Source organism: Caretta caretta, chromosome 10 (assembly GCF_965140235.1).
Source record: "Caretta caretta isolate rCarCar2 chromosome 10, rCarCar1.hap1, whole genome shotgun sequence".
In the NCBI taxonomy this organism is placed as follows: Eukaryota; Metazoa; Chordata; order Testudines; family Cheloniidae; genus Caretta; species Caretta caretta.
The window spans coordinates 13,392,317-13,414,106 of NC_134215.1; the positions used below are offsets into that span (position 1 = coordinate 13,392,317).

Consider the following 21,790-nt stretch of genomic DNA (forward strand, 5'->3'; position numbering starts at 1 on the left):
TTTGCTTTGTTAGTTTGGAGACCGTCTTCTAAATGGTTGTTATGACAGAGCATGAGCGCTCCTGAATTTATTCTGTGTATGAAAGTTTGTTGCAGCAAAAAAGATTAGAAACTTCCATTTTTGTTGGATCTGTTTTTTGTTTACTGCAGGTTGGATTCTGCAGTGAACAGCAAAAATTATAACCAGTTAGCAAAAGGGAGATCATGAGATTTGTGATTTTTATTTGGAGTCTGGTTTATTACAACATAGCAATGTGGTGTATAAAATGAAATGGTTTATTGTGATGTGAAATTTAATGTTGCTGGGTAATTGAGTGTAATTGATTTATAATTCATGTGAAAGTTAAAAATGATGATCTAACAACTCTGAAACATAACATTTGGCTCTTAAGATTTTTTGTGAGGGTTTCCCCCTTAAGTGTGATGCTTTATCGTTTTGTTTTATTACCGCTTCTAAAATGTAATTTCATTGTTTCACCAGTTTCTCTGTGATTTTCCCTTAATTGTATTTTTTAATTAATGTTTATAGTCTATGTCTAGACAAGCCTAATAGGCTCCATTCATTTCTTTAGAGATTCTTTAATAAGAGACACTTTATACATGGAAAGCTTGAGTTACCAAAAAGGACAAAACTTCAGTAATGTGTCATTTTGATGGCCATACGGATGGCTTCTCTATCAGAACACTTTAGTTTTGCAATATAATTAGCACATCTAATTTCTGTTTTGATCTTGTTTTGTTTTCAGTTATTTAATTTCTACCGTTCCTTAGATGTCTTTTCAAACCTCACAAGATGCTATGCACAAAAGCAGAAGAGGGATGTGTGGTCTTTAGGAAATACATCAGGACACGCAGACAAGATATTCATGAAAACAATGTAAGGAGCTACATTGATGCCTTAGTGATCAAACAATAGGTATTTTACTGCTCCGTTAACATGTGATATGCAGACGCTGAGGGTAGTTTATCTAATGAGTATGTCCTACTAAGTTCTATATGAAAATAATTACATTACCTACACATCTTTCACATCCAGCAGACATCTTTGCAAGCTGTTAAAATTTGGCCCTACAAGAAAAGCAAGAAATTGGATAACCCGACCCAAAGAATTTACTATGCCGTGTGACATAATTGTGCAAAACTTGTCCTCAGGTGGTATCCTTTATTACTGGAGAGGCAGAGACAAAGCATCTCATTCTTTCTGAGCATTAAAGACCATCACATACCTCCCTAAGGACACTGGAATAGAGATCAGTTTACTAGTTGCACAGAGATGAAAGTGCCCTATTACACTGCTCATGAGAACATATCATTTTCCTTAGCACTTTCACCAGAAGATAATGATTTCATGAGACTACAGCAAGGGGTAAAACCTGCAATTACCATCCAGAAATGTAGAGCAAAGATCAGTAGAACCAAAACATCTGTGGCCACCTTTAGGAACTTTGCAATATAACTATGCTGCCCACTCAGAACTTCATAGGTGCAACATAAATAAAACACAGGTCCTCCTGATCCAAAAATCACATAGTCCCTAAGCTGTTTGAGCTAAACAAGAAACTCCTTTAGCTGGTAGCAGTGCAGGGCCTATAACACACAGGTTTCTTATTTTATCCAGGCGAGGGTAACGATACATATAAACATCACACTAGCCAGTCCAATACTACTGACAACCCACCTTGTTGCAATTCCTGCATAACATTCCTGTCCTGACATATCCTAGCCTCTTAACTAATACTGATGGGGCTCAAGCCCCACCCTGGTTTCTACAGTCATTAGAGACAGATCTAAGCCTTGTAGTGTATGGTTGATACAAGGGTTGGGTTGTGTCAGGACCGAGAATGTTATATGTGTGTATTAGAGCTGGTTGGAAAACTGATGTTTTTTCTGCAGAAAACTTAAGTTTTTTTGGTGAAAATAAAAAATCAAAATATTTTAGCCAAACACTGAAATATTTCAATTCTGAAATGTCACCACAGTGTCTCATGGGAGTTGTAGTGTGAGTGCTTAAAACTTACTTTCTCCACAATAGGCTGGGTTCCCTGGTTGGACTCCCATGGTCTCCCCTCTTGGTAAGGGGAGGTGGTACATCGTGGCAGTCATGTGGCATGGTGCATCATGGGAGATGACATTTTTCCCAAAAATATTTCGTTTAATCAAAGGCCAAATTTTCCATGGGAAAAAAATGTCATCAGAAAAAATTTGATCAGCCCCCTAGTATGATTATGTATGTGTGTGTTTACATACATATAAAATCAGGTAGATCAGTCTATGCATGCATGTACACACACACACACCTTTTACCCGTGTGTTTAATATTCTCCACTGGCTTTCATTAGGTGAACTTTGGCTCATAAATCCAGGGCCCTTGGAGAGAGCTGTAAAACATAGCAGACTAGGTGCCATTTCCCATGCTCACATGGTTCTAGTTCTGACTGGCCAAGTAAATGCAAGCGCTCCCCTGCTCTATCGCTTTCAGCCTTTGAATGTGCAAAGATAACCGGAGTTTGTGAGTTTGACACCTGCTAATGAGCAATGTGTTTGTGTCCCAGGGACAAACAACCTGGATTCCTTTGCTAGCTGGATGCTGCTAATGCCACGGGAGACACCAAATGAGTTGAACCCCAACCACTTTCTTGATGCTGATGGAAAGTTTACAAAGACAGAAGCTTTCCTGCTTTTCTTCACAGGTAACTAAAAGGGCCTGATCCCGCAGGGAGGCAGCATGCCTAGTACCCCTCAAGAGGTACCACTGTCTTGCCGGATTCGGCCCTATGTTAAGAATGATCCTTATATTTATATCAGGACTGGTTTGGCGATGTCCACAGCAAGTTCCTATCACAGTTACATATAGATCCCCAGGCCACCCATAGAGATAACGGCAACACACTTGTTCCCATAGGACCTATGCAGTGATGTTAGTGTAGCTGTGTGGGCTCCGCACCTCTGAGCATCAGGCCGCTTTTACTCAAGAGAGGAAGGGTGGTTCCATGCTTAGGATGCTAGAGTGGGACTCAAGAGACCTGGGTTCAGTTCCCTTCTCCACCACAGCCTGCCTGTGTGAAGTAAAGGAACCTACCCACTGAGTAATGTCTGAATTTTTCTTGGTTAATGATAAAATGGGACATATGACTTTATGTTCTTAGCCTTCCTCTCGTGTAAGCTAATTTGTATATGCTTTGTTCCAATGGATGGCTAAAACCCTGTGGGCTTAGTCCTTCTGTCCTCAGTCAAACCTTATTTGCAAAGCTCAATGGGAGTTTTTCCTGAGTAAGGACTGCAAGACCTGGCTGTCAGTCAATGCCGTTGCAGGATATTGGTGCCATCTTGTGGCCAAAAGGGGAGCAATAGATAAATCAGATTCCTTAGAAATGTTATATTGCAATGCAGAGCACAAGCACTTGACCAACAAACTTTGCAGGTAGAGGAGGTGAAAAGTTGAAGTCCATTGAAGAATATGGAGATTGTATTTACACCCACTTCAAAGGCTCATGAGCAGGTGTTTTCTGTCAGATCTGTAGCTGAGTTATAATCAATGTTTTTCCATAATTTGGGTGGACAGATACACAGGAGGAGTCTTTCGTGCAGAGATGTACCCCACTCTCTGATTTCCTGAGGGCTGTAGAGTGATGCATTCTACCCATATGCTGATGATACAGGGATGAGCATAAGAAGTGTGATACATTTTTTTAAAAAATTGTAAATCAGAGCCTGTTCTCTGCCCCTGACATTACCAGCTGATCAGTTGGCTCTGATTAATAGTCCATCTCAGTCATTTCTGATGTATTTGCATCACATAATCTGCAAATTTTCTATAAACAGCTGATCTCACTAGGCTCCTCTCACTTCATCAGAAGATTCAAGTGTGGGAGGTGTTGCCTGGGCTTCAGCAGAGTCTGAAAGATGTTGCTCAGGAGAGGAGAGAGACATAATCATTTCACTTTCCAAACCCCAGGCTCTCAAAGCGCTTTACAAACACCAAGAATAAACCCGCATAACACCCTGGGAAGGTAAGTATTTTACAGGTGTGGAGAATGAGTCACAGAGCCTTTCAGTGACCAGTCTCATACAATGAGTCGACTGGGAATAAAACGCAGGTCTCTTGAATCCCCATCTCTTGCTCTAATCACTAGACTGTATTGTCTCTTAATTGTTTGGAAACCAGTGCATCCCTAGATGGATATCACTTGGAAACTGACTAAATCCCAGGGATGAAATCTAGACCCACTGAAGTTGATGAAAAACTCCCATTGACTTCAATGGGGCAAGGATTTCAGTCCAGGTTTTGGGGGGTGTCACTAAAGAGCGCTGTGGCAGGGAGGGAGGGAGCCGTTGTGGAAGCTGAGGGGACAGCCCTTGAGTGATTCCAGACCTGATTTGCCTACCTTCTTTCGAGAACACCCAGCCTCCCTCCCTCGGCCTGGTGTCCACCATGGACCATCTCCTTCTGACGCCTCCCTCAGGACTGGGATCCCCAGCCCGGGAGAAGTAGTGCAGGCCAGCAGCAGCTGCCAACAGCTGAGAGCGACGAACCCAGAGCCCACAGCAGCTCCAAGTAGGGAAGCTGCATGAGTAGCAACAAAAGTTTGATGGGAAGCAGGAGGCTTTTTGTCTCCTTGGGAAGAAAGGTTCTTTCTTTCACAGCCTGCAGGCAGGCTTTGGGGGGTGAGGGTTAGGCAGGCCGGGCACAAAGAGCCTGTATCTATCAGTGGAAGGAAAGTCTCTCATCAGAGGTGGGAGGGAGAACTTAACCTGAGGTAGGTGAAAGGGAAGGTGATTCAGTCCTAGCATGCTCACCCTTGGTGCAGAATGCTGAGGCCCTCCTACTGAACGCTTGCCATCAATGGATGCCTCTCCCACGGACATACTTTACTTCAGCCCGAAGAATGGGCTTTGCGTAGGGACACTGGCTGAAATTCTCTGGCCTGTGTTATCCAGGTCAAACTAGATGATCATAACGGTCACATCTGTGAATCTGAAGATATGCGTGCCCTGCAATCACAGATTGTATAGACACAACTGCAGCGTGGGCTGTACAAGCTTGCCCAGGACCTGGGGTAATTACTTGGGCTGTTAGTCTGCCTCAATTTCGTAGGACAAATCTCTTTCTCTGAGGTCTGAGGTTTGTCTCCAAGCAACTTTCGGTGTCCTGTTTAAATGACTTCAGTTGTGTAGATTATATGCAATAAATACATTTTGGGGTTAAAACTTTATTGGGTGGCCAAATAAAAAGGAACGTATGCATTGAGAGCTGATCTGATGATGGATATGCAGAGAGAGGAGTTAGCAGGCAAATACAAACACAGAACGATGCCTGAGCTAGACATGAATTAGAGCATGATTCATTACTACGACGGCAGATAAAAAGAGTACTTTCTGGCAGAGGTGACAGCCATAGCCAAGAGTACAGAACAGAACAAACCTCAAAGCCCACCCCCTCCTTCTGCTGGTTTCCTGATCCCAGTTATCCAGCTGACACAGGAACAATCTGTCAGACCTCACTCAAAACCGATTGCAAGGATGGGTTCCAAAAGTCAGACTAGTTATCTATTGTGTGGAGAACAAGAAGAACGTTTTCTCTGATTTAGCCAGCCCAAGGAGGGCAGAAATCCATAAATGTGTGCATGGCATTGGATTACTTTTCCATGTCATCAGCTCTTTATAGTCAGCTGCCAGTGCGGGTCTCAAGAGGCATCTCTTCTCTCTTTCATTTAGACGATGAAGCAGACTTGTATTGTCAGAGACAGAACTCCCTATGTCAGTTTCCAGTGTTTGCTCACTCCCTCTAAGGTCATTCTCAAATCACGTGAACAAGTCAAGTTTTCTCAGTTCTACAGCCTCCACCATTGACATCTGGAGCATCTCTGGGAGGATAGCGTAGTAGAATTTTGGTAGAAGCTACAAATGGCTACAGAAACCTTGAAGACATTCACTAGATCAGCAGTTCTCAAACTGTGAGTTGGGGCCCCAAGGTGAGTCGCGCAACCCTGTTTTAATGGGGTCGCAAGGAAGCCTGGGGCCCCAAGGTGAGTCGCGCAACCCTGTTTTAATGGGGTCGCAAGGAAGCCTGAGGACTTCAGCCCTGGGTGACAGGGCTCAGGTTACAGGTCCCCTGGCAGGGGCTGAAGCCCTTGGGCTTCGGCTTTGTCCTCCCACCTGGGGTGGCAGGGCTCAGGCTTTGGCTTTGCCCCCACTCCCACCCGGGACAGCGGGGCTTGGGCAGGGTCATGCTTCATTACCCCTCCTGGGGTCATGTAGTAATTTTTGTTGTCAGAAGGGGATCACAGTGCAATGATGTTTGAGAACCCCTGCACTCGATCCTATTGGATGGCTCTAGCATGGGGCCCCTATAGCATTTCTGCCCATTACAGATTAATGGTGCTCTAGTCTTCTTGAGAGAGGTAGCTTTTACAGTCAGATTCCCATAGTATTCTTATTCAGAACACAGCTCATTCCATAGGTGCAGGAGCGTGTACATTATAGAAGATAGGGGTCTATTACAGGAGTGGGTGGGTGAGGTTCTGTGGACTGCACAATTGTCCTTTAAAGTCTATGAGAAGCAGAGAGTGAAACATATTAACCATTTCTCCAAGGCTCTGCCTTCTCTTTGCTGCACTCAGCAGAAATGTCCTATGCACTCAAAATCAATACAAAGGAATGATTCCCTAATACTGTCCTGCTTATTCACACAGAACAGCACAGGCTGACTGAGGCTGTGGTCTTAAAGTAAAAGTAGTCTGAGGAACCGCAAGGTCCAGCTCTGATTCTGTGACCCCTGGCGGGGGTTGGAAAGTAAACGTCCGCAGCAACCCTACAAAGAACAGAAACAGCTCCATCTTGGCCAGACTTTCTCCAATGCAATTCCGGCGCCCTGCAGTGTCAAAAATGATTAGATTTAACTGTCAGAGAAATAGTTACAGAGGTGATGTATGTTAATATTATAGTCATCAGGTGATCTATTAGGAGCAGTAATGGGACTCCTCGTGTACCATTGTACCCAGCTGAACTGACATAGTTACAGCAAAATAATCTGTGTTGTAGCCAGATGATTATGCCAGTAGCTCATGTTGCCATGGTATGCATGTTGATTCCTTTGTCAGACACGTTCATATAGCAAGGAGGTGATAGCCACATGGTAAATTGCCAGGCTATGTAATACATGAAATTATTGTGCACCCTTTTCTGTGGCAGGCTGTGGTCTCTAGTGGATAGGACATAATTAGAGATCTGAATTCAGCCACTGAATTGTTGTGTGACCCTGGGGTATGTCACTTCCCCTCTCTGTGTGTTTGTTCCCCTCCCATGCTGTGTCTGTCTTGTCTGTTTAGATTGTGAGCTCTACAGGGCAGGGACTACCTCTTGCTGTGTATTTGTACAGCACCCGGCACAGTGGGGCTCTGTATCTAGGCTGAAATCTTGAGATGCAACTGTAGTCCACAGACATCATCCACAGACTTATCCTGACACCCCAGCCCCCTGAGCACTTTCAAACAACCTCTTTCTCTTAAAAATCAGCCTTCCCGAGAAATGTTCCCTTCCCCAAAGGTGGAATGGTTTGAAGACTTGTAGGTTATCACCCAGCCAGTCACACTTTGGTGACTGTCTTTTGTTCTTGGCTCCCGTAAGACTGTTTCTTTATTAGCAGGATCCCCTGCCCCAGAATGACAGTATCTGAGAGATGACATCAAGAAGAAATCGGGGAAAGTGAGAACGTGGCTTTTGACATCAAAAAATCACTGCTGATGATTTTTGCATCAAAAATGCAAATGCCTGGCTGATGCAGTGCTGTAGCAGCAAACCCCATGCTGGAGAGCGGGGTCCAGAATCACAGCTGGACTCCTGATCTGGACTCCACAGCTGACATTTAACAGAGACAGCTGTAAAGTATCGGGTTGCAAGGCAGGATTTGAGAGATTCTGCAGGCAATCTTCCTCTACAGTTGTCATAAATATAAAGGGAAGGGTAAACCCCTTTAAAATCCCTCCTGGCCAGAGTAAAACTCCTCTCACCTGTAAAGGGTTAAGAAACTAAAGGTAACCTCGCTGGCACCTGACCAAAATGACCAATGAGGAGACAAGATACTGTCAAAAGCTGGGAGGAGGGAGAGAAACAAAGGGTCTGTGTGTCTGTCTATATGCTGTCTTTGCCGGGGATAGACCAGGAATGGAGTCTTAGAACTTTTAGTAAGTAATCTAGCTAGGTATGTGTTAGATTGTGATTTTTTAAATGGCTGAGAAAAGAATTGTGCTGAATAGAATAACTATTTCTGTCTGTGTATCTTTTTTGTAACTTAAGGTTTTGCCTAGAGGGGTTCTCTATGTTTTGAATCTAATTACCCTGTAAGGTATCTACTATCCTGATTTTACAGAGGTGATTTCTTTACTTCTATTTACTTCTATTTCTATTAAAAGTCGTCTTGTAAGAAAACTGAATGTTTTTTTCATTGTCCTCAGATCCAAGGGTTTGGGTCTGTGGTCACCTATGCAAATTGGTGAGGCTTTTTATCCAACATTTCCCAGGAAAGGGGGGGTGCAAGTGTTGGGAGGATTGTTCATTGTTCTTAAGATCCAAGGGTCTGGGTATGTAGTCACCTAGGCAAATTGGTGAGGCTTTTTACCAAAACTTGTCCAGGAAGTGGGGTGCAAGGTTTTGGGAAGTATTTTGGGGGGAAAGACGTTTCCAAATAGCTCTTCCCCACTAACCAGTATCTGTTTGGTGGTGGTAGCGGCCAATCCAAGGACAAAGGGTGGAATATTTTGTACCTTGGGGAAGTTTTGACCTAAGCTGGTAAAGATAAGCTTAGGAGGTTTTTCATGCAGGTCCCCACATCTGTACCCTAGAGTTCAGAGTGGGGGAGGAACCTTGACAACAGTACTTCAGGGTTCCTGCAGTGCTGGGATTTGTAAACCTCATAGTAAGGCTACTCTTTCCAGCTGTGGCCACTTGTAATGCACTCTGCTGGATGGCAGCACGTGCAGGCCAGGAAACAGGCAGCTTTGGAAATTAACAGCATTTGGAAACATTTATTGCTGGGCCACAGCAGAGAGGCTGGTTAGAGGACACTTCTCCACTAAAGAGGGATTCGGATGGAATTTCACAGGATACCTGATACCTTGCAATGTTCCTTGCCTGTCGGAACTTCATCTGAATACTTGGGATGGGCTGTTTGATTTATTCCACCTTGGCTGCTTGTTTGCATGTGTGTGTGTGTATATGTGTGTGCGTGCGTGCATGCATACACAAATACACATTTAGAAGGGTGGAGTAGGTCAGTATTTTACACATCTGTCTAGCACAGGGGTGGGCAAACTACAGCCCAGGGGCCGCATCCAGCCCTTCAGACGTTTGACTCTGGCCCTCGAGCTCCCGCCAGGGAGCAGGGTCTGGGGCCTGCCCCGCTCCATGCTGGGGAGCAGTGTTGAGGGCTTGCCCTGCTCCACGCGGCTCCTGGAAGCAGCAGCATATTCCCCCTCTGGCTCCTACGCGTAGGGGCAGCCAGGGGACTCCGCATGCTGTCCCTGCCCCAGGCGCCGCCCCAGCAGTTCCCATTGGCCAGGAGTGATGGCCAATGGGAGCTGCAGGGGCGGTGCCTGCGGATGGGGCAGCGCGCAGAGACGCCTGGCCGCGCTTCCATGTAGGAGCCAGAGAGGGGACATGCCGCTGCTTCTGGGAGCTGCTTGAGGTAAGCGCCACCTGGAGCCTGCACCCCTGATCCCCCCCTACACCCCAACCCCCTGCCCCAGCCCTGATCCCCCTCCCACCCTCTGAACCCCTCATCCCAGCCCGGAGCACCCTCCTGCATCCCCAACCCCTCATGCCCAGCCCCACCCCAGAGCCCGCACCCCCAGCCGGAGCCCTCACCCACTCCCGCACCTCAACCCCCAATTTTGTGAGCATTCATGGCCCGCCATACAATATCCATACCCAGATGTGGCCCTCGGGCCAAAAAGTTTGCCCACCCCTGGTCTAGCATCTTTCAATTAAGCCCACCACCTCCTTGTGACCGAGTATTATTGACTGTATTTTGCAGATGAAGAAATTAAAATCCAGAAAGAATTCAGTGATGTGTCAAGGCCACACAGTAAGTCAATGGTACAGCCTCCTGTCTCTGGTTTAGGGTATCATTCAAGTCCTGTTTATTTTGGCTGGCCTCTCCTTAGCACCTTTTGGGCTCCCTTCCTTATTCTTTTGGAGCCAACACCCTTCCTTCCCTTTGTCTACCTTTGTATCAGTTGAGAACTGATCCATTTTGTTAGAGGGAAGGCTTATGCTGAGATAAGTTAGGTCTGTTGCAGATTCATTGGCTTTGCTTGGCTGGGTATTAGGTTGGTTTGATCCTTTTTGAAATACTGAAATAGATCTCTCCTGATCAATGCTCTGTTTCCTAGTACAAAGTTCCTGATCCTGCCAGAGTCTGAGAACCCTCTGCTCCTTTCAGGATAGGGCCCCTTAATTACCTGTGGAGAATGGCAGGAAAGCTTCTTTCTTTACAAACTTCCCACCAGCATCAAGAAAGTGGTTGGGATTAAACTCATGTGGTGTCTCCCACTGTGTTTTATCCAGCAGCACCGAAGTGAGGGAAGGAATCACGGTTATTCCCTGGAATACAACATGAGGCACAAACTAAAAGAGGTGTTGGGTTCTACAAACCTCTGTACATCCAAAAGCAAAATGAAACCTCTGATTGAACTGACATTCCAATCCTGAGGAATTCTCTTAGAGGTACATTGCTCATTGCTCTTTGGGGCAACGAGTATCCTTTTGTTCAGTGTTTGTACAGTGCCTAACACAATGGGGTCCTGGCCCTGGCCGGGGCTCCTCAGTGCTACCCCGTAGCAATTATAAATAACAACAACAACAACATTCAGAGTAGGACATGATGCTGCTAATGCCATATTCAGATGGGCAAGGACATTGTAACTGTGTGAGTACTGGTGGCTGAGGCAAGGAAGGGCTGCAGGATTTGGTCTTCAAAGATTATTGAATTCTGCTGATCTACTCTGTCAGTCTCCACCCTGCTGTTAAAGCTTTGCTTCTTCCTGTGACCCAAACCTCAGTCTGATTGAAGTAAATGTGAATCTTGCTACTGGCTTCACTGAAACCTGGATTTTACCTGTTGGCTGTGCCAAATTCCAGCTTTAATTCTGGTTTCTACCAGGTGCACTTGCATAGATGATTTGAACCCTTTCATTCAGAGCACTGTACATAATACAGGCTGAGATTTTCAAGGCCGTGTAGGGTGTTTAGAAGATGGCTAAATCCCCAGCACTGCCTTGAAAACTACAAACATGGGGCCAGATCCTGCATGCCAGCCTTCCAGAGTACCTCACTCTGCAAATAGCCCCACTGAGTCAAACAGAGCTCCTCTTGGAGTGAGGAATTACTCACATGAGGCTGGCAGAATCTGGCCCTTAGCGTCTAAGTATCCATTCATTGCTGTTGGCAAAGGGCGGAACATACTGGTATCCATTTAAAAAATGCGATACATACCTTGGGGAGGAAGTAGCCTCTGAAATGTGTGTCAACAGATGTGCACCGTGGAACGTGTGGCAGCAGGGTGATGAATCTCTGCACTTCATGTATCACCGCGTTTGTAAATGGCATGTTTTTCCGGTCTTCATATGTGGCCTGATTTCCTGATTGGACAATGGTCCCAATCTCCTCTTGTACCTTTTCTAAAAGTAGAAGCAAACACAAATGTGTCCCATCGGAAGGCCTCTCTCCCCACTTTTGAATTTGCTTTGGCAAAAACAAACCACATTTTTCAAACCTAAACCTGGCTTCCTCAGGCACCCCAAGTCTCTCTGGATTTCAGGCATGTGTGTTTTGTTTTGTTTTGTTTTGTTTTTGTTTTGTATGATTCCACCTATACAACTCTTCTCTACATGCTCCCGCGAGGAAATAGAAAAATCCAGTTTTGGAAGACAGAAACCAGCCTTAATCAGCTTAGACTGCCAACTTTTTGGGACAAGGACAATCTTTTTGTTTGGTGTTCATACAGTGCCTAGCACATTGGCGTCCTGACTCGTGATTGGGGCTCCCCCATGCTGCTGCAGTACAAATAATAACTAATAATAAAGAGAGGGGATGCAGCTTTTGGGGCAAAAGCAGCATTGGCATCTACACATCGGACACTTAACCTGACCTTCTTATTAAAACAAGGCACGGACAAAGAGTGAAACCAGAGAGCGGCTCACTTTGGATCGCTGGATATTTCATCATCAGTAGGATGGCCCATTGCAATGTTGTGGCAGTTGTCTCCGTTCCAGCCATGACCAGGTCGAGTGCAGAGGCGATTATGTTTTCGTCATGAAACAGGCTGTCTTTCTTGTTTGTCTCCTTTAAACACACAAGTTTCAGTTAGTGTTGAAAGTGCTCTTGTTCACTCTGACTGAGGCAAAATTACCATTGAGTAAGCTTTGGGAAGCCCCACCTTGTCCATCGCATTTTCTGGCATTCTCCTTGGTTTGTGAGCCAAGGGGAAGCCAGCAAAGGATTTCAGAACCAAGGGCAGAGTTTGGTCTGAGCCACACAGTGCAGATTTGCATGGAGAGCTGAACTTCCCCAGAAACTAGAGGTGTTTTGATGCAAGCGATTGGTTCAGGGTTCATCTCTAATCTGAAGCAGGGCTGAGCTCTGCTTAGGATGGTATTCACAAACTCACCACTGCAGTTCATTTTGGAGGGGTTGGAAATACCTATTCCCTTCTGTGTGCAGCTGGAGATTCGAGTTCAATCATTTCAAACCTCCAAGAGACACCTCCCACTCTACCTGCCCGGCTGGAATGTGTGCAAAGATTTTTTGTGAACATTCTCCCCTGCCAGACTGTTGGGGCATAGTGATCCTTGAACCCAGCTCAGTATGAGTGGCTAGGAGGTGCAGTGTGCATATCTGGCCCAGCTCTGTTTTAAAGAAGAAAAGCTTAGAGTCTCAATGTTTTTTGTTTTAATATTACACTGAGATCAATCTGTCTTAGAAATCATAGTGGCCGGATGCAAGAAATAAATTCAGGGCCAGGACATGTAGCTGTGATATAACAACTAACTTTCTTTGAGTGTATTATTCCTTTTAGAACAATTAGATTAATGATTGGATTCTTTATTAACACAAGGGTCAGATTCATCCTTCATGAAACCCTATTGATTTTCCTTTAGGAACAAACAGTTGATCATAGATTATAAAGTGGGGTGGTGTTTTCACATCCGATTTTGGTGAAACATTCACTAGATAAATTATGGCAAAAGTAAGGGAACAGAGTTTGATTTCAGTTACATCTGGATAACGGCATTGACCTCAGGAAGGTTAAGTTGATGTGGCTGAGATCAGGATCTAGTTAAGTGTTTTTGTTGAAAACAGAGTAAATTGTAAATGGAGCATCTCAGTCACATACCTCATGTTGCTTGAACACTAATGCATCAATGTAGCTCAATGAGTTCTCGTTGACATCTTGTCTGCTGATCTGGATGTAATTCCTTAAAATGATGCGCACATCTTCTATTTTTTTAAGTAAAATCTTGTGGGTTTTGAGAAATAATCCAAGGAATGGGTAGAAATTAAAAAACTAGTAAGGAAAAAAAATAGACGCATGAAACTCAAAGTGCCAAGATACAGAAAGAGCCATGCAAAAGGGTTCTGGGACGGCCTGTCATTAGAGGTCCATAACATTGCCCAAAAGAGGTTTGTAATGATAACCAGCAATGCTGATATCACTGGGACTCTACCTGGGTGAAGCTAGCACATTTGAATGTAGGGCTGGGCCTTACACTTTCAGGCCCTGATTCAGCAAGGTTCTTAAGGACAGGCCTAACTATGTGGTCCCATTGGAGCAGATTTTCTACTGCATCTGGGCTCTGCTAAAATGCAGCGATGAGGCCACAAGGGAGCCAGTTATGTCTCCCTGATTCTGAGGTGCCAGGTCTCAGCACAAGGGCAAAGCTAAAAGGAAGCAGCTCTAACTTACATCACAGGTGCAGGGTCCCTTGGGAACCTTATTCTAGATACAAATTGAGTGCACTACTCCACCAAGCCCCTCCTGCCAAAATGTCCCTGACATGCTGACCCTGTAACCCCTATGTTTGGCTGGAGCGGGAGTTGGCTATGCCAGCTGAGAGTTCCCTTGCACAAAGGAAATTCTCCTCTGGTCACATTAAGTCCACTTTGTGCCACAGAATCTAGTCCTTTGATTTCAGTGCGGCTAGGTACATGATTAAGTACTTTGCTGACTCCTATGAAGCATGGTTAACACAGACATAGCCTCTGAACACGAACTATGATTAGAAAATACAAAGGAGGCAGGCAAAGGCTGTACTGTCATGCACAGTGAAATGACATATAAGAACAAATAGAATAAATTAAAAAGATAAAGTCTATGACAAAGTTCTTCCTCTGCCTTGGTGGGTTCTGCACTTTCTGATGGATTTGCTCGCCTCAGAGGTTTACAGCAGTCCTCAGTTTGGCGTCTTTTGTTAATGGCACAAACCTGCCGTTTACTCGGCTAACCTCATCACTGGCCAGCATGGGGAAAAGGAGGAGAACAATCTCCACAGTCTCTGCTGGCCCACCTAATGAGTCGGGGGACAGGCCAGGGACCTTCCCCTCTGGTGGGACACACAGTCCAGATCGACTCCTCTTATATCAAATAGGGAGTTGGGGGGAATGGGAGGAACCCGGGCCCGCCCTCTACTCCAGGTTCCAGCCCAGGGCCCTGTGGATTGCAGATGTCTATAGTGTCTCCTGTAACAGCTGCGTGACAGCTACAACTCCCTGGGCTACTTCCCCATGGCCTCCTCCCAACACCTTCTTTGTCCTCACCACCAGACCTTCCTCCTGATGTCTGATGACGCTTGTACTCCTCAGTCCTCCAGCAGTATGCCTTCTCACTGTCAGCTTCTTGCGTGCCTCTTGCTCCTAGCTCCTCGCATGCACCTTGCTAACTGAAGTGAGGTCCTTTTTAAAACCAGGTGTCCTGATTAGCCCACCTGTCCTAATTGATTCTGGTAGCTTCTTAATTGGCTCCAGGTGTCCTAATTAGCCTGCCTTAATTGGTTCCAGCAGCTTCCTGATTGTTCTGGAACAGCCTATTATCTTACTCAGGGAAAAGGGATCTGCTTAATCTGGGGCTAATATATCTACCTCCTATCCCATGGCAATGAGTTCCACAGTTGAACTTGCCATTGTGTGGAAAAAGGACTTCCCCCTTGTTTGTATTAAACCTGATGCTTATAAAAACAAAAACAAAACACTCTACTGTAGCAATCTGGCCTGACACTGTCACAAGTCTCAAATCTTGGGGGCAGAAACCAACACTCAGTACAGGGCTAAAATTCTTATAGCATAATTCTCATCTCAAATCCACACCAGACAGCAATTCTCAGTGGGACTATTTTATATATCATAGAGGCTATCAGCAGCCTGGCCACAAAGATGTTGCTCTTGTCTGTGCTGAAGAGAATAAAAACAAGAACTAGTAGGTTGTAACTCCAGGCACCAGTTATTCATATTTCGCTACCTGAAACTAGCACGTTAGTAAACTGTTTCATGAGCACGATATCTTCCATTCGGCACTATTACCTATCACATTAGTATCAAATAGATACTGTGATACCAGTTCATACTAAAACACAACTGTTACCTTAGTTTCCTAGTGTGATACATGCAACGAACTGGCTGGAATAAACCCTGCATGTGACCATCCTCACATGAACAATAGAGGGAACTGGCTGGTGAAATGTGATTTTTTTCCCCGCAGTTGAATTAACGATCCAAATGCAAATTACAACACTCAGGAACACTGTGGATTTGTGACACTGTCTAGGGACCTATAGACCAACCAGTGGATTTCATCCACCCAGACAAGTTTTTCTTGTTACAGATGCAATGTAGATAACCTTCGTTTAGTAAGTATAATTCAGTACAGGTCACTAATAGATGTGGAAAATAGTCACGACACAAAATGTTCTTGGAGTTTCAATCTTATGGGCATGTTACAAAATCCATGAATATAGCTGACACTATATCTCATGCTCACTGGTAATCTCAGCCTTGAGGCCAAGAGGGTGCAGAGCCTGAATTCCATTTTTGGGGGCTAGAAGGGTTTCCTCCCATGTCATGGTTGAAGCACATTGGCTGGAGAGTTGGGGAAGCTTGCAGTGCTGCTTCCTGTCCTTTCTCAGAGTGAATCTAACCCTGCATAACAGGGATATTCCTAACTCACAGTCCCTTTGTTCAGTCTGTTAGACCAATGATTTGTAAATGGTGGTAGGTGGATTGCAATTACATAGTATACAGCTTGGTTTCAAATATGGTCTGAGGATCAGACTCCATTTTAATGACACTGATTATAATTATGAAGGCAGCACCCCGAATAGTATTGAGTTTTAGATGGGATGTGCTAGTTCTTACAGCCTGAGATCTTCTGCACTGGATCATGGAGCCTGTATGACTCAAAATACACGGAAAGAGTTACTTACATGCAAGAATGGAGATCCAAGAAGAACCATAACTTCATCTATGAGTCTTAACAGAGTGACAAAGGTTGAGTCTTTGTAATCAAACCGGTCCCCAAACAGCATAAGAAAGGTGATGTTGGTTGGAGCAGCATTAAATGACTTGAGGCTAAATGGTTCACCTATAATAAGAACAAACAAAAGCATAAACATAACTCTCATGCCGCAGCCTCACCGCTGACTTGTGTTTACAATGGTGTTTGAAAAGTCTGCACAATGCGATATTTAACCTTAATATTCCCCAGCTCACCTCGGAAAGATTTGATCATCTCAATAAGCAAATGAAGCTCTTCAAGAATTCTTTCCTCTATCAGCTTTTTCCCCATTCCAAGGTTGCGCATGCTTGACACAGTGAATCTTCGTGTCGTTCTCCACAGTTCTCCATTAGAAAAGAACACACCTGAGGTATATGTGAGGTATATGTGATTGCTGAGAACGTAGAGTTCAAGGGGATCCTACTCTACTTAAAAGAATATAAGAATATCTCCACCGTTTCTCTCCCTCCATTTCTTCTTGCTGTCCCATTATCCCATTTGACATTCATTTCTATGTCCTCCTCCTAGCTCCATCCACCAATCCTAGCCATCTTTTACTTCATGGAAATAGTTTTCCTCCTGGTTCAGTCTTTGCCATCACACTCATGTGGGAGGCAACCAGGCATTTAGAGCACTCTGTTTTTAATACATTTTCTGTGTGACTTTAATGCTGATGTAATGGGCCAGATTAACAGCCCTGAAGACCTAAATCCTCTGTTGGTCCATTCAACAAGTGCTGCAAGGGTAGCAGAGGCAAAAGCTTCCGGCTGTGTCCCAGATCTGACATGACCTCTAGTGGTCAAGGGATAACAGAGTCTCCAAGCCCTTAGTCAATCCTTGGCATCTCTGCTGAAGCTACCAATAAGACTGTTATTTACTACTGGTATTAGTGTTTGCTTATGTGACGTGGACGGTATCCTACCAAACTCATTTCACCCAGATCACTAAAAGTCAGCTGCTTGTAATAGCTGCTGATCTACATTAGAATTGACCTAGGAGCTAAATGTGAAAGCTTTTCTACTGCCCCCCATTATATCAGTGTTACAGATATACTGACTCTGACCAATTCTTTTCCTCCTTCCATTGATTTGTCAGTTTGTAGCACTGAGATCAGTTCTCAGAGTGTGACTGGGGGGGCTCTATCACACATTGTACTCAAGGAGCACTGTGTGATAGTTGATGCTGGAGCTCCTAGTTAAACTTTGAGCTAGAGAGTGGAAGAAATAAGAGGAGGATCCAAGTAAAATGTTTTCTAAGCCATTCATGGATATGGGAATGGAGGAACTGCCTTGGGGAAATGATGGAGCTGTTTGAGGGAAGGGATCACAGATTTGGCCCATAACCCTTATCTGAACCTGTGATCTATTGTTCTACAAAGGGTGATTTTTGAAGGCAGGACTTTCTGGAATGAATACATCCCAAATGGCAGCACTGACTGGCAAGAGATACCTGAGTGCCAAAATACCTGAGTGCCAAATCCAGTATGGTTCATCTCTCATGAACTGATACCTCAGGTAAAATGCATTCATGGCAGTGAGGCACCTAACTCACATTGGCTGCCTATGGGAATTAGTCACTTACTTGCCATTGTGCCTTTAAAATTCTGCCCTCATTTTTTAAAATTCAGGATGTTAACTGGTTACAAAGTTGTTTGCCAAAGTAATTGCCGCTAATGACAACAGCTGCAAGCCATTCTAAATAAACTGGAAAAGCAGAATTTTGGGGTCAGTTTGACTAAAATACAGACTTGGGGCAGGACTTCCAAAAGTGCTCAGGCAATGGTGGCAGTAGGAGAAGAGTTAGGCCAAGGCTGAGCCCTTTTGAAGCTCTCACATCTCCAATGGCTAGTACCATTTCCATGCTGGATTTGTTCAAATATTGGGATGGGTGGTCGGTCTACAAATTCATCCGTGAAGTTCACGAGCGCCTCCTTCACGGCTTCATATCCGGTCAGTACCACAGCTTTCTGGGACCCAAAGTGGAGGGTGAACACTGGCCCATATTTTTCTGCTAGCTGAAAAAGAAGAAGAGGATTTTAGTGTCATCAGTGGAGACAGCGCATTCAGAAATCCCTCATTTCCTCTTAATACCCAAGGCGTACGCTGGTGTATTTGTTTATAGCACTAATCTGACTAGCATATGCATGAGACCCGTTGGTCTAGTAGGAGCTCAGTCCTGTTCTGTGTGGGGAAAACCACACACACTCCAATCTCTAACTCTGTGGCATTCAGACCAGGAAATCTGGCCCCATGTATTTTAAACAAACTCATACTTTTACATACACTTGAATGCTAAAAATGAGATATTCATAAATCCCCAGTGTTTACGCACTTTGTTTACTCTTTGCATTTCTCTTAATTTAGTCAGTGAAAATCTAGGAAGTCATTGAAGTCTGTTCTTGATTCAGAATCAGTGTTGGGTAGTTAGAAAGGGGAAAAAGGTTCCATGACAGGTAGCTGAAGTATAGTCATTAAAAGGATAGTATGGTATAGACTGGTATAATCTAGAGACTGGTATAGACTATTAGTGGGGTGTTTGAGCTCAGTGCCACAAGAGAATATTCTTAGGTCTACAGGAAGCTAATAGTCTGGTTTTGTTCTGAAGAAGAAGGAGAATAAAGAACAAACAGACCCCTATAGACTGGGAATCAGTTAATAAACAAAATGGCGGAATAGGAGAAAGACAGATACAAACAGACCTGTTGTTACAAAGAACAGAAAAAGAACAGAAATTCCATTTCATGCAGGATTTCAAGTTTTTTTAATTTCTTTTTGTTCTGATTTGGAATGAAAACTGAAAATTGCAAAATTCTCCATGAAAGAAAATATTAAAAAAAAATGTTTTGGCTCCATCAAAATGTTTCGTTTTGATTTTTTGACTTTATATTCTACTATATTGTATTCTATTGAATTGTACGTTATAAAATTCATACTGAAAGTTGTTTTGAAAGGAAACATCTAAATGTTTTGTTCCAAAAATGTCGACATTTTGATACGTCTGAACTTTTTTTTTTTTTTTTGCTAACTACTCTAAACTATCTGTTCAATCTTGTTTTTAGCTGTGACACTCTTGCTACGTTTCCCGGAGCTGAAGAAGAGCACTTGTAGCTCCAAAGCTTGTGTCTGTCACCACGATAAGGTGGTTCAACAAAAGATACTACCTCACCTCCACCATGTCTAATTTCATAAGTATGTCTGCAGGAGCTGGCTGTGCTGGGGGGCAGATTCCTGTTCATGTTTGGTAAAGAATCATGTTTGCTAATGACTCCCATAGGCATTCTTCATGTAGCATAACACCCTGGGGAGAGAATCCTAGCTTCATGGGGGTGGCATGTGTGTACATGCTGCTAGCCGCTACGTATCTTGCATTTTTAGGGGAGCAGAATGGGATCCCTGCAAAGAAACTTCATTTTTCAAGCATTGCAAAGTTTCTCGCCCTTCCATATGTTAAGGGATAAAGTAGGGTCTAAGCACATGGGGTGAATTCTGACTCCCACCCCCAATGATACAATGGTGGAAGGCTTTTAACACACCACAATTTGCACACAAAGTCACCATGCCAGTGCTTCAAGCCAGCACAGAGAGGGGTTGGAGACACAGAGATGTGTGGCCACTACACAAATTCAATGCCTTGTAACCTAAACATAGATGGCAGAGGGCAGCCTCATCCACAGCCCGTTCGTTGCATTTGGGCCCTGGGAAGAGAACTTCTGACCGTGCAAATCCCCCTGCGTGAGGTCAATGCGCTAAGGATATAGCCCATGTTAGTAACCAATAGGTACTATGCACTGGATGGAACCCTGCAATGATAGCTGTTTTACTATTTGTATCACCCTAGTGTCGAAGAGTCCTAGTCATGCACCAGGACCCCAAATATTTGTTGCACTGTTTATTAAACCCTGGCAGAAACAGATCCAAGGCAGAGCTGGATGGGCAGGAAGGAAACATGCTCAGACAGCCAGGGAGAAGTTTTGCAAAACCTTTCTCTTGGGGTAAGGAAAAGCAAAGCTCCTGGATTGACCCTAGCCTGACAGGCTCCTTTTCAGCATCCTCTTACAGATAAGAACTCATTATCTGCTTAGACAATGATAAGTGGTTTTAATTACAAGTTAACAGAAGAATTCACAGCATATTTATTCCAGCTACTTGACAAAATTAATCCATCCTGTTGTTCTGCCACTCCCTCGATTTCAATGGGAATTTGCCTTCTTAGGAATGGAGTAACAACTGCAGAAGAATATCTGGATTTGACCCTTCCTTATGTGGCTATTGGACTCTTTATAGTGAAATCCTCTTACTTCTTCCTGGGGATTTTCTTTTTCATGTTAGTTATTTGCTAATAGTCTAAAAGCCCTTTGGGTATGAGAGTTGTCAAGTTCATATTTAAAGTCCCACATACACTGAATACTTTATGTACCTTATCAAGTTTACATGAAAAAATCCACACTACCCCCAGGGGCCCTTTTTTAGTGGCTGATCAGAAATGAGATTGCCACCACATAGACAGGAGCTAGAAGAAGCTTGAGACAACATTACCGTGCAATTTTTACAGCTCTGAAATTTAATTCAGATTAATAAACAACAACAAAGTCTTCTCACTGGTTTAGCTGAGGCAGACTTAAAATGCATGAGGCGTTTTTTTTTCCCCCCCTACCTTCAATAGTGATTTATCTTGTCTTCTAATATCCAGCAAATGCAGGTTGCCAATGATCGGAAGAGGAGGTGGACCAGGAGGCAGTTTAAAAGGTGAGTTTTTAGAGCCAGTTGAAAAATAAAATGCACCTAATAAAAGCAGTGCACCTAGCAGACAGATTAATGCAGGATCAGAAATAAATGGCATTAAAAAAGCCATTGTTTTCTCGCTGTAATCTGGTTTTTGGGCTAGAAGCAATAACAAAGAAATGCGGTGGCGCTGTTCAGAGTGTAGCCGCAGGTTTTATGTTTGTTCTTTGCGATTGCCACACGTTTTCTGCTCTTATTAGGGTTTGCAAAACACCTAAATACATACTGTAAACTCCACCCTCCTTAAACACCTTGGAGAATGTGGTCTAAGCAGTTTGCAATGTCTGTCCAGCAATAAACAGGGTTTCGGGTTACAAGCCTGTGCATATTTGTGCAGGAGTATGTGTGTCTGATGATAGAGCTTTGTGATTCCTGTCGCGCCTTCACCTGAGGATCTCAAAGCACTTTATGAGCAGTGGCACTTTATGAGCAATGGTACATGAGTACCATTATGCCTGTTGTGCAGATGG

At 44.1% G+C, this 21,790-nt stretch overlaps 1 protein-coding gene and 1 long non-coding RNA gene across 2 annotated transcripts; one reads left to right on the forward strand and one right to left on the reverse strand.

The window, feature by feature from the left end:
- Window positions 1-752: 752 nt before the first annotated feature.
- Window positions 753-6,002, forward strand: LOC142073323 (uncharacterized). The gene is made up of 3 exons (XR_012670134.1): window positions 753-876; window positions 2,552-2,689; window positions 5,715-6,002. It is a non-coding gene; the product is annotated as an uncharacterized LOC142073323 (long non-coding RNA).
- Window positions 6,003-6,679: 677 nt separating this feature from the next.
- On the reverse strand, window positions 6,680-21,390 carry CYP2W1 (cytochrome P450 family 2 subfamily W member 1). The gene is made up of 9 exons (XM_048867222.2): window positions 21,193-21,390; window positions 18,391-18,553; window positions 16,755-16,904; window positions 16,469-16,626; window positions 13,390-13,560; window positions 12,197-12,338; window positions 11,490-11,674; window positions 10,457-10,598; window positions 6,680-6,870 (listed from the first exon to the last, which is right to left on the reverse strand). Exons 1-9 carry the CDS (start codon window positions 21,388-21,390, stop codon window positions 6,680-6,682), a joined length of 1,500 nt encoding a protein of 499 aa, XP_048723179.1.
- Window positions 21,391-21,790: the final 400 nt, after the last annotated feature.

Bases quoted from the DNA above. Each gene is read 5' to 3' on its own strand.
- CYP2W1 (XM_048867222.2), bottom strand. From the start codon at position 21,390: ATGGCTTTTTTAATGCCATTTATTTCTGATCCTGCATTAATCTGTCTG. The intron at 13,561-16,468 runs GTAAGTAACTCT...TTTCCTTACTAG, and splicing joins TTGGATCTCCATTCTTGCAT to TTTTTTAATTTCTACCCATT. The intron at 12,339-13,389 runs GTATGTGACTGA...GTGTGTTTAAAG, and splicing joins TAGTGTTCAAGCAACATGAG to GAGACAAACAAGAAAGACAG.